The sequence below is a fragment of the Arachis hypogaea genome, chromosome 6 (genome assembly GCF_003086295.3).
Source record: "Arachis hypogaea cultivar Tifrunner chromosome 6, arahy.Tifrunner.gnm2.J5K5, whole genome shotgun sequence".
Lineage (NCBI taxonomy): Eukaryota > Viridiplantae > Streptophyta > Magnoliopsida > Fabales > Fabaceae > Arachis > Arachis hypogaea.
In genome coordinates, this window is record NC_092041.1 from 18657203 (window position 1) to 18670437 (window position 13235).

Sequence of the window (13235 nt, forward strand, 5' to 3'; positions counted from 1 at the left end):
TATAAAACAAATAAATTAGCCTAATAAACAAAGGGTAGATAATAGATCGACGGAATATTGTCTGCAAAATTCACGGGCGAGTTTTTCAGAATGCATACATATCCTTCTATCATTGTCATTGCCACTATTTCTAAGTTTTAATTTAAAAACATATCCAACCTGATGATTAAACAAATCTGTGTAACTAACTAATTATATATGAAAAATATTATGTGTCTTTTAAAATTTAGTTTTTAATCAGTCTTTTTAAGAATTTATTAATATTTAATTAATTTGAATATTCACTTTTATGTATCAATTGTTTTATTTTTTATTTGTTCATATTTTTAAAAATTGAATAAAAAATAATATTTAAAAGATACTTAATTATATATAACGAAAAAATCACTTTGAATCTATCTAGTAGTTAATTCATTAATTTAAATAAATAAATATTAAAAATTTAAATTTTATTTTATATATATATATATATTAATTCATTAACTAATAATAAATTCTTAAATAAAATTTAGACTTACAAATAAATTAGTCTTTAGCATGAATAACTAAACTGAAAAAAACCAAAAAACATATATAATACAAAATAATATTTGTACTAGTTTTTTTATATACTTTTTTTTATATTTTCCATTTTAGTATAAAACTTTTTTATACACTAACACACAGTTATTATCTATTCATATTTTTATTAATTATTTTGAACAATCATTCCTACGGTTAACAAAAAATATAATTATTTTTGTTGAGGTAGCAATACATAAATAAATATTATATAGAATTACTTATACTAACATTACATTAAAATTAAAATTAAATTCTATTTCTAATACTAAATAAAAAAAAGAGTGTATATATAGTATAAAGAGAGAAGAAAGAGAGAGTGTAATCCACAAAAGAAGAATCAATGGGCACAGGCAGTATATCAGTTGTGATTCTGCTTGTTTTGGTGGGAGGAGACACCGCCTTGTCCGGCGGCGGAGAATGGCAGCTCCTTCAAAAGAGCATAGGCATAGTGGGAATGCACATGCAGCTTCTCCAAAACGACCGCATTGTGATATACGACCGCACCGATTTCGGCCTCTCAAACCTCTCTTTACCGAACAACCGTTGCCGCCATAACCAGAGGGAGATGGTTGTCACCATAGACTGCACTGCTCACTCCGTCGAATACGACGTCGTTTCCAACACCTTCAGGCCACTCTTTGTTCAGACTGATGTCTGGTGCTCTTCCGGTTCGGTTTCGCCCAACGGAACTCTTGTTCAGACCGGAGGATTCAACGACGGCGACCGCGCCGTTCGCACCTTCTCGCCGTGTTCGCCAAATGCTACTTGCGACTGGATAGAATTTCCCGGCCAACTCTCCGTCCGCCGCTGGTAATGTCTTTGTTATGTTTTCACCGTCATTATATAGTATTAATTAAGATCAAAATTTGAGTGCAGCTAAACGAAGTTAATATAATTTTTAACTATTAATTTCGCTTAAAATTAACTGAGCTTTCGCCATTAATTAATCATACTTCTATACTCATTTTTAGATTAAACTCAATTGGACTACATGCATCATAGTTTCATTTTTAGTCTTGGTAAATTTCAATAAATCAAAATAATAATTTAATTTATTTAAAAATTTACACCTTAAAATTGTAAAAAAATTCTTTATATTTGTAAAATTCTTTACATTATTAATATTAATCAAAATTAAATTCTCAAAATTGAAAATATATTTAAAAAAAGTAATTGGATTTGCATACAATTTTTTTGGCTCAAACATTTACTACTATACATAGACTATTTGTTCTCATTTCTAAATGTCTCACATTTATCTGCATAATAAACATTACTTTTCATTACATTAAAAAAAAAACTTAAATATATATTTCTGAATTTTGAGTACATAAATAATTACACCCAGTCACCCATATTCTACTTCAAATAAGACGAGGTTCATATACCATATAAGTTTGATATTATGGGTTTAATTATAAATTGATCAATATGTTTTTGTTACATTTGTTATATATTTGAGTCAACGTTAACAAATTTTTTGTTTTTTTTTATTAAAAATCTTGACCTATCAACATCTTTTAATTTATTTTCAGATTTATGGTAAATATTTTGTAATAAAAATATATAACTATGATCAAAGATCAGATCAAGACATATTTAATTTGTATCTTTGTCACTATTACTTTTGGGCGAATGTATAATTCGGCAATATATTTTTTTTCTCAATAATTTTTGTCTTAATAAAATAACAAAAAAATGATGTTACATATTACAGGTATGCCACCAACCAAAAGCTACCGGACGGTGGACAAATTGTGATTGGTGGCCGGCGACAATTCAACTACGAATTTTACCCAAACAATGATTTATTAGCAACACAACACATTCATAGTTTACCATTTCTTGTTCAAACAAACGACATTGGAGCAGAGAACAATTTATACCCTTTCGTATTTCTCAATGTTGATGGCAATCTTTTTATCTTTGCCAATAATAAATCCATACTCTTCAATTATGCTAAGAATGTTGTTGTCAAAACTTATCCAGATATTCCAAATGGGGATCCAAGGTGTTACCCTAGCACAGGTTCAGCAGTTATGTTACCATTGAAAATGTTACAAGATAACAATTCATATGTGGAAGCTGAGGTTTTGGTTTGTGGTGGAGCCCCAAAAAATTCTTTTAAGTATGCTAGGGCGGGTCGGTTTTTCGGAGCTTTGAATACCTGCGGTCGGATTAAAATTACCGACCCGAATCCAAAATGGGTTATGGAGACAATGCCTAAGGGTAGAGTCATGAGTGACATGATTATGCTTCCAAACGGCAACGTTTTGATTATAAACGGAGCTGGTTCGGGTACTGCCGGTTGGGGATATGCCCGCGATCCGATTTTGAACCCATTTCTCTACAAAACGGATAATCCAATTGGGTCAAGATTTGAAGTCCAAAATCCAACTACTATTCCACGCATGTACCATTCAACAGCAATTTTGGTTCGTGATGGTAGGGTTATAGTGGCGGGAAGCAACCCTAATAAGTATTACAATTTCACCAACGTGTTGTTTTCTACTGACTTGAGTGTCGAAGCATTTTCTCCTTCTTATTTAGAACCCGCTTTCAATCATTTACGACCTAGAATTATGTCACAATTTCAAGACCAATTGATTTATGGTCAAATGTTGAGGGTGCAATTTCAAGTGGAAGCAATGTTGGCTCAAGATTTGGTGTATGTGACAATGTTGGCGCCACCTTTTAACACACACTCGTTCTCCATGAATCAAAGATTATTGGTGTTGGAGAAAATTAATGTTACTAAGGTTTTTGGGGCATCAACTTATGAAATTGAGGTTACCACACCAAAGTCACCAATTCTTGCACCACCCGGTTTCTACATAATATTTGTGGTACACCAACAAATTCCTAGTGAGGGTATTTGGGTCCAAATACTTTGATTGTTTCATTTGTCATAAATGGTTAAAGAAATATTTATATTCTTTTCATCTTTTTGGAATACAATTTTTTTCCATATGTAATATCCACCATTCAACTCAATTATATTATTATAATTGCCCACTATTGCAAATTAAATAGTTAACTTTGATGTATGAAAATGTTAATTTGATAACATACACAAGGACAATAAGCTTTTCTACTATAGAATCAATTTTGTTGTTAAACAATTATATTTGGAGTTTCTTTATATGTGATTTACTGATTTTGACAGAAAATTTAAACGTATATATATTACTTTGCCAAATTCAGTAATATATGTAAAAAATTATTCCAGCTGGAAAAAAAAGAGCAGCCAAATATGAATAAAATGGACAAATAAGATGAAATGTTTCCCAAACTTAAATCATCTGTTAAAAATAAAATGGAGACAAATTCTGACTAATTTTAGTAAGATGTAATTGATGTTTACAAGTATTTCTTTTGTATATATTTTGTCGTACACTATATTATTCTCTTTTTCCTTTTTAGATTACTTGTTGCCATGATATATATAGAGATGCCAAGATTTTTCACTCATATGGCATAGTCATATATATTGATTTTGATCTTGATGCTGAATCATTTTGAAATTAACCTAAGTTTTTTAACTTTCAGTCATTAAGATATATCACCTACTCACCTACCTTTATTTATATTTTTTTTTTTGCAACTTTGAAGTGACAAACTGAGGGGATGAATTGAGAAAGGAATTCTATAAATGAGATTGGAAAACTTTCAATTATATCCACACATTGGTATTTAAATAATTTTTAACGGTTGATTTTAATTATAAAAAATATTTAAAATATATAATTAAAATCAATAGTTAAAACTCATTGAAATACCGGTGTATTGATATACTTCAAAACTTTTCAATGAGCTTAATAATGTTCTGTGCACTCTGATATTCCATATGACAATACAGCGTAGAAACAAGAAGATTTGCTAAAGTGCATGATACATTGTATTTTGGTACAAGTGTATATTAGTTTAGTTTATGTTCATAGAGTCATAGGGAGTACATTTGTTACGAGGCTAGTAATATTTTGGATCAGAGTCTTGTTTGTTTGGACAAGTATGACATTTTTATCTTCTATGGCATGTAGTGAGAGTCACGGGTCAAATAACTCTCATCTTTTTTAATTTTTTTTCCTATATAAAATTTAATTCACGGGACATTTGGGATCATAGATTTCACGGGTGCAGCTAATGGCAATTTGCATCCATCTTATTATTAAGGTTGCAGTGTTAGGAGAGTATAAAATTAGTTTTATATAGAAAAAATAAGAAAAATAAAAATTTTATAAGACAAGAGATCTATTAACTTAAGATATTAAAATTTTGAATTTGCATAAAATCATAGTTATTAAAATCGAATCGAACGGTCTGATTTAACCGAAAAACTAAAAAATCATATCTAATTTCAGTTCAGCCTAAGATTAGGACCACTTAAGGTAGAAAATCAGTATGAACCGACAATTCTTTCTACTAATATATATACAAATTATAATATATATATATATATATATTAATCTTTGATTTTACTTATATTCAATTTATTTTAATTTTAAATTTACTCATTTTTAAATCAATTATATTTTATAGAAAAGTATATAGAACCAACTTCTAATCAGCCAAAAAAGGAACAACTTAATTAATTATAATTAGTTTTATTAATTTATAATTTAATTTTTTTTAAATTATTGTTAACCACATTCAAATTTGAATGGAAGATAGGCTAGTGATATTTCAGGAGAAAATCACGGAACATACCCAGTGAGCCTTCAGTCTCACTACCCTCCTTCCCTCTCCAACTAGCGTCCTCCCCCTTTTCTCTTCCCCAAAAAGCATAGCCGCCTACCTCCTCCACCGTCTTCACCTAATAACTTAAGTTGTGTCGCTGTCGTCACTCCTCCACCGTACTTGATCGCATCATATACCTATGCTCATTTGTAACAGTGAAGATTATTTTGTATTTATTCAATCTTGTTCTCTTCACATATTTACAGGAATTGTTTGCTTGAAACTAGCTAGAAGATATACCATTGCAGATAGGTTGAAATATGAAAGACTTCATAATAAAAGTGTTCACTCCTCCATGGCGAGTAAAGGTTTCAAGCAGCCCAAATAATCTACCATAGTTTCAAGTGAATGAGGATTTGAGATCATGAACAATTATAAAAATATAGAAAAAATATTCATTTAATATGAAAAAAAACATCCTAATACTTAACAAAAGAAATATCCAGTTATATTTTAACAAAATAATTAGATATCTATAAAAATTAAAAAAATATGAAATTCTTAAAGAAATTGAAACATTTACATTTACAATACAAAAAATTCAAAAAATATATAAAACAACATCTATTTAGTATATGAAAAAGAAACATTCTGATACTTAGTAGAAAAAATATCCTAATGTCTAGCATAAATACCATTCACGTAGAGGTTTTGGATTCACTCAGAGACATTTGGTGGATTTTTGGTTGGTACTCTATTGGTTTCCTAGCATTGTTGATATTTTATTTAATAATAAATTTTATTAAATATATACAAATTAAAAATATAAATAAAAAATTTATTAATCACAATTTATTTTTTTAATAAATACTTATAATATATGAAAATTGTTAACTGATATTTAATCAAAACTCGTAAAACAACTGTATGTGAATTTTTATTTATAATAATAAAATAATAAAATCAATATAAACTAATTAATAAAGTTTAAAATTTAAAAATGATAATTATTAAAAAAAACAAAATAAAAGTATTTATTATAAAAAAAATTAAATTTTATATAATTATTTAATTATACCAGATTAACTGGTTCGACCAGTAACCTACCGATTGAACTAATGACTTAATAACCTAATCGGTTCGATCATCGGTTCGATTCTAACAACTTTGCGTACAATATTCTCATCTTATATTCTCTAAATTAATTTTTCTTCAAAAATTTTTTAATAATCGAAAACTTTTCAAGGTGGCTCAACACTTATTTTGATATGCTGCTTTATTTGTTTGATTGCAGGTAAAAATTACTTTTAATTGCTTTTTACTAAAATAAATGAAACACATCAAGCGCTTATTTTAAAAATTTTAAAAATCAAACTTCTATGTAACAATCAATATCTATTTAGATATTTTAGCAAGAAGACAATTTTAAAATAATCTATTGAGTTTGTAATATAAAAAAAAGTATAATTACAATAGATATTATTACATTGGGTAACCGGAGATTAATGGGCTGCACTCATGGGGTTGGCCCAATCGTTTGGAGAAGGAAGCCTTCGAGCGGGTTTGCACCTTTAGGGCCTCCATCCGACTTGTACGTGTGAGAGAATGCGGGGTGGTACCTGCAAAAACACTCCGATGCCTAAGTCAGCAAGGGTGTGAGTAGGTCTAGAGAGTATTGGGGCTTAGAGATACCCGAGGGGTGTCAGTGTATTTATAGTGGTGAACCAATAACAACCGTTGGAGTAGTTCCACCTTTTAGGGTGGATAACCGTCCCTTTATCTTAGGGAAGTTACGATATGACTTCTGGAAGTGGATTGAGAGATATTAGGAGCAGTTATTATCTGCCAGCTAATCTATGCTTCCGACTTCGTTGGGTCAATTCGTGGGAAGCACCGACTTCTTGAGAGAAGGTCGGTATATTAAGGTGCCCAACCTTGTGAGTTGGATCTGTCGTTTGGACCTGGGCCTTAGCGTTGGGCCAGGGTATGAACACAATTTCTTTTAAGAGTTGGGGTCGAGTATTATAACTTGGGACCGTAGCCGACCTGATAGGCAACCGACGTGATTTTTTTAGAACTGACGTGTTTTTGAAAGCTTTCAACAGTCGCGTCAAATCAAACATCGTGTCTCTTAGAGGTTTGAGCATTTATACGCGGGGGCGGTTACCTTGGTAACAGTGCAACTTCTTAAATGATTACGTCATTTTACCTTTATGCCCCTAACGTGCTTATAAATACTTTTCCCTCTCTTTCCTTGTTTCGTTTCTGAAAACTTTCTCACTTACATACTCTGATCCGAAAAGAAAGCATCCTTTTTCTTTGATCAACTGCTGTAGCATCTTCGACCCTTCAAAAGTAAAGGTCATTTTTCTTTCTTTTCCTTCTCTTTTAAGACTGCTTTTATTTGCATGTTTTTTATTTGAGAGGAGTGTAGGTCGTAGGCTTTAGTGATTCTGTTTTGTCAAGGATCTAACCTCAGGCCCCTTAGAGACTTTATTTTTGATCCTTTTTTCTTTTTTCCCTTTGTAGGTTTCGGGATCCTTTTCTTTTTTAGAAAAAAATATGTCTTCTGTAGAATCTCTCGCTCGATGGGTAGATGTTACTGTTCTTGGGGAAGAGCCCCCTTGTGGATACTGACTATGTCACCGACCTTCGTACGCACCATAAAATTTGTGCTTCTGATGGGGATGAGTCGAGATATGAACTGATAGTCCCGGGTCCGGAAGACCGGGTTTGTTTTGGAAGAGCTTCTGAGGAATACCCTCATTTTATTTTTATGTATGAGAGTTTTTTCACCCGTTTGGGTATTCTTTTTTCTTTTTCTGACTTTGAGATAGCCGTTTTATCTCATTGCCGGATAGCTCCTACCCAGCTTCACCCCAACTCTTGGGGTTTTTTGAAAATTTACCAATTTATCAGCCATGCCCTGAATTTTCCGACTTCTTTGAGGATTTTTTTTTCTTTTTCACATGACCAAGTCCTTTAGTGGGTAAAATAACAAACAGCAATGGGTTTCTTTCCGGGCCATACAAGGCCAGAGAGTTTTTACCCTTTTTGATGAATCCTTTCATGACTTTAAAAACTTCTTTTTCAAAGTGCAACCTGTAGAGTGTCACCACTCCTTTTTCCTGGATCAAAATTCTTCTCCTCGCTTTCCCCTGTATTAGTTAGAGGCTTCTCCTTGTGAGAAATATAGTTTAGATAATTTGGACGAGGTGGAAGCGGCCATCGTTGGGTTCCTCCGAGAAGTTTAGGGGAGAGCCCCTTATCTGGATACCAAGAAGTTTCTCCAGGGGTCTCCAACCTTTGTACAGACCCAATTAGGTAGTGTCTTATTAGTTTGTTGAGTTTTCCAACTTTCCGAGTTGTTTTCTCCAATTTATTTTATTGACCTTTTACCTAATGGCTTTTGCAGAAATGGCGAAGAAGAATTCGAGAGAGTCTTACCAGAGAGTTTAGGAGGTCAAAGCGAGATCCCGCGCCAGGGTCGGTGGTGCCAGGGCAGCCGGTCCTTCCCCTCCCCCTTCTTCTCACAGTTTTGGGACCCCTGCTCGACCTATTGTTATTTCTTTCTCGACCTCTTCTCTGCTGCCCCTTCTTCCCGACCTTCTCCTGAGCTAGAAAAGAAGAAACGTAAGGCTTTAGAGCCTGGCTCTCCTTTTGAAGGTGAGGCAAAGGTGGATGCGCCTCAATTTATCCGAGAGCATATCTATCCTTATACTCGTATAAGTATGGATGATGTTTCTCTTCAAAACCACCTTACTATTTTGGCTCAAGAGAGTATCAGGGCGGCGAGGGTGTGCACCAAGTTTCTTGATATTTTTGAAAAGACTCCCCTTAACTCTTTGGTTTCATCCCAGAGGGATGAAGAGCTAGATGGGAGGATTCTTTTGTATCAGGAGGCTGAGAAGAGTCTGAAGGAGGAGGTCACCAAGCTGAGAGAATAGAGGGATAATCTTCGGAAGGAGGGGGAGAAGTTGATTGGCCGATGCTCTATAGCGAAGGATCTACGGGAGAAGGTGGAGCAGAGCTACTCGAGCTTGTTCCAAGACCTTGTGGAGGTCAAAAAGGATCTAGTGAGAGCTCGGGACGCTTATGCGGAGCTGGAGGACTCTATTGCTGAGGGGTCCGAGGAGGCGTGGAGGGTTTTTAAGGAACAGGTCGGGGTTATTACGCCCGACCTAGATCTCTCACCCTTGGATCCGGATAAGGTTGTAATTGATGGGGGCCATTGTGTCTCCTCCCTGACCTGTGTCTGAATCCGAGTTGAAGACTCGGGGTCAGAGAATCATATAGTCCCCTCCCCGACCAGATGATGCTCCGAGTTCTTCCAAGGCTCCTGAAACTTCTCCTCCAACTCCTATGGATGTCTCTCTCCCTGACTCTAGTGGTGCTCCGACTACTCTTCCAGATTCTAGTGGTGACGCCCTTTGAAAATCTCAAAATTTATCTTTGGCTATATGGGGGCCCGGCCTGTGGGTCCCCCCTTTTTTAAACTATTTATTTTTATGTTGTTGTGGTATGCTGTTGACACTTCCTTGGCTTTTTATGGCCGTAAACAAAATATTTAGAAATACCCTTTTTTGGACAAGGGTTTAAGTTATTTTGTTGATTGTGTGCATGCTCTTTCTGTTTTTAGGTTTCGAAAAACCCTTTTTTGATCTTTTGTTTTGAAAAACCTTTTTCTTGGCAGGCTATCCCTTCTTCTAAGTTTTTCTTGAATTTTTCTTGAAGGCTTGGGACAGTCTTTAGTGCTTTCTATGGGTTTTCTGAACTCTTTTCGGTATTCTTTGTGCTCAATTTTTGATATATTGAGTTTTTATAACTTAGGTTATTTTTGCGATGCGTTTCTTTGCTTCTCAAAATTTCTGACTTGTTAGTCAGTTAACGTCCGAGTTTGTTCACGACCGACTTTTATAACCTCTTTACACTGACTTGTACCTCGTCGTTTTATCCTGACGACCATCTAGGTCGGTTCATGGGATTTTCACGCTTTGTCGAGCTTAAGTCGGCGCGTTTCGTAGAAAGCGAGAAGGAATTTATAAGAGATATTTGAAAAAGATCTTTATTTATTTGCAAAGATACTTTATTGCTACTAAGGGTTTTTGGGCTATCTATGACCCCTTAGTCTCTACTTTGATGTCTCATTAAAAACCCTTCTTCAGAAAAAACCCTTCTATTTTGGGAAAAAAATCATGAAGTTGGGAAAAGAGTACATCAGATAGTAGAGTTCGCTTTTAACTATAGTACCTTTTCATATTACAAGCATGCCACGACCTAGGTAGCTCGGTGCTGTTTAAGTCGGTCACCTTGTAATAACCTTTTCCTAGGACCTCCCTAATCTTGTATGGTCCCTTCCAATTAGCGGCGACCTTTCCTTCCCCAGACTTGTTAACTCCTATGTCGTTTCTAATTAAAACCAAGTCGTCTGGGGCGAAGCTCCTTCGAATGACTTTTTGGTTATATCTGTTTGTCATCCTTTGTTTCAATGCTGCTTCTCTAATATGGGCTCGTTCTCGGACTTCAGGGAGTAGTTCAAGTTCTTCTTTGTGTCCTTTTATGTTTCCAACCTCGTCGTAGAAGTTCACCCTTGGGCTTTGCTCGTTGATTTCAACCGGTATCATGGCTTCTATGCCCTAAGCAAGTCGGAAGGGTGTTTCTCCTGTGGCAGACTGAGGTGTGGTCCGATAAGCCCAAAGCACTTGTGGGAGTTCCTCAGCTCAGGCTCCCTTTGCGTCCTGTAACCTTTTCTTCAACCCTGCCAATATGACTTTGTTTGCAGCCTCGGCTTGTCCATTTGCTTGTGGATGTTCCACCGATGTAAATTGATGTTTGATCTTCATACTGGCTACCAGGTTTTTGAAGGTTGAGTCGGTGAATTGAGTGCCATTATCAGTGGTGATGGAGTGGGGTACCCCATATCTGGTGATAATGTTCTTGTAGAGGAACTTTCGACTTCTCTGAGCGGTGATGGTGGCCAATGGTTCTGCTTCTATCCATTTTGTGAAGTAATCCACTCCCACTATTAGATATTTTACTTGCCCCGGTGCTTGTGGAAATGGTCCTAGCAAGTCCAATCCCCACTTTGCAAAAGGCCACGGGAAAGTTATACTAATGAGTTCCTCGGGAGGGGCTACATGGAAATTTGCATGCATTTGGCATGGCTGGCACTTTTTCACAAATTTCGTGGAGTCTTTTTGTAAGGTCGGCCAGTAGAATCCAACTCGGATAAACTTTCCAGCTAACGACCTTGCTCCAAGATGGTTCCCGCAGATTCCATTGTGCACCTCCTCTAGCACTTCAGTTGTCTTTGAGGTCGAGTGGTGCACGAAATTGGAAATCACAATTCTTCACAACTTCGCACAACTAACCAACAAGTGTACTGGGTCGTCCAAGTAATTCCTTACGTGAGTAAGGGTCGAATCCCACGGAGATTGTTGGCTTGAAGCAAGCTATGGTTATCCTGTATCTCTTAGTCATGATATAATATCAATAATGATTCTTAGTTTTAATTGTAAAAAGTGAAAAGGCATAAAATAAATAATTGTTACGCAATAATGGAGAATATATTGGAGTTTTAGAGATGCTTTGTCCTCTGAATTCCTGCAACATAATGCTTTCTCACTTTCATACATGCAAGGCTCCTTCCATGGCAAGCTGTATGTAGGGAATCCCGTTGTCAATGGCTACTTCCCATCCTCTTAGTGAAAATAGTCCAAATGCTCTATCACAGCACGGCTAATCATCTGTCGGTTCTCGATCATGTCGGAATAAGATCCCTTGATCCTTTTGCGTCTGTCACTACGCCCAACACTTGCGAGTTTGAAGCTCGTCACAGTCATCCAATCCCAGAATCCTACTCGGAATACCACAGACAAGGTTTAGACTTTTCAGATTCTCAAGGATGTTGCCAATAGATTCTAGCTTATACCACGAAGATTCTGATTAAGGAATCTAAGAGATACTCATTCAATCTAATGTAGAACGGAGGTGGTTGTCAGGCACACGTTCATGGATTGAGGAAGGTGATGAGTGTCACAAATCATCACCTTCTTCATAGTGAAGCGCGAATGAACATCTTAGATAGGAACAAGCGTGTTTGAATAGAAAGCAGAAATAATTGCATTAAGTCATCGAGACGCTGCAGAGCTCCTCACCCCCAACAATGGAGTTTAGAGACTCGTGCCATAAAAAGGTACAAAATTCAGATATAAAAATGTCATGAGATACAAAATAAGTCTCTAAAAGTTGTTTAAATACTAAACTAGTAGCCTAGGTTTACAAAAAATGAGTAAACTAAGATGAATAGTGCAGAAATCCACTTCTTGGGCCCACTTGGTGTGTACTGGGGCTGAGACTTAAGCTTCTCACGTGCCTGGGCTGTTTCTGGAGTCGAACGCCAGGTTGTAACCTGTTTCTGGCGTTGAACTCCAACTTGCAACCTGTTTCTGGCGCTGAACGCCAGACTACAACATGGAACTGGCGTTAAACGCCAGTTTACGTCGTCTATCTTCGCGCAAAGTATGGACTATTATATATTTCTGGAAAGTCCTGGATGTCGACTTTCCAAACCAATTGAGAGCGCGCCAATTGAACTTCTGTAGCTCCAAAAAATCCATTCCGAGTGCAGGAAGGTCAGAATCCAACAACATCAGTAGTCCTTTTTCAGCCTAAATTAGATTTTTGCTCAGCTCCCTCAATTTCAGCCAAAAAATACCTGAAATCACAGAAAAACATGCAAACTCATAGTAAAGTCCAGAAATATGATTTTTTGCCTAAAAACTAATAAAAATCTACTAAATGCTAACTAAAACATACTAAAATCTACATGAAATTACCCCCAAAAAGCGTATAAAATATACGCTCATCATCGGGACGCACTTTAGTAGTGGTGTTGATATTCCCCTTTTATAGAGGATATTTTTCACCAGCGTGTAGTTTTGTGCTTCCCTCCGGATTTTCTTGGCCTCTTTTTCCTCTTTGGGGAGGATGTC

At 35.5% G+C, this 13235-nt stretch overlaps 1 protein-coding gene across 1 annotated transcript; it reads left to right on the forward strand.

The window, feature by feature from the left end:
- The first annotated feature begins 809 nt into the window (after window positions 1-809).
- On the forward strand, window positions 810-3534 carry LOC112696355 (aldehyde oxidase GLOX1). Its single transcript, XM_025749086.3, has 2 exons — window positions 810-1374; window positions 2282-3534. Exons 1-2 carry the CDS (start codon window positions 905-907, stop codon window positions 3456-3458), a joined length of 1647 nt encoding a protein of 548 aa, XP_025604871.1. The 5' UTR covers window positions 810-904; the 3' UTR covers window positions 3459-3534.
- The last annotated feature ends 9701 nt before the right edge of the window (window positions 3535-13235 follow it).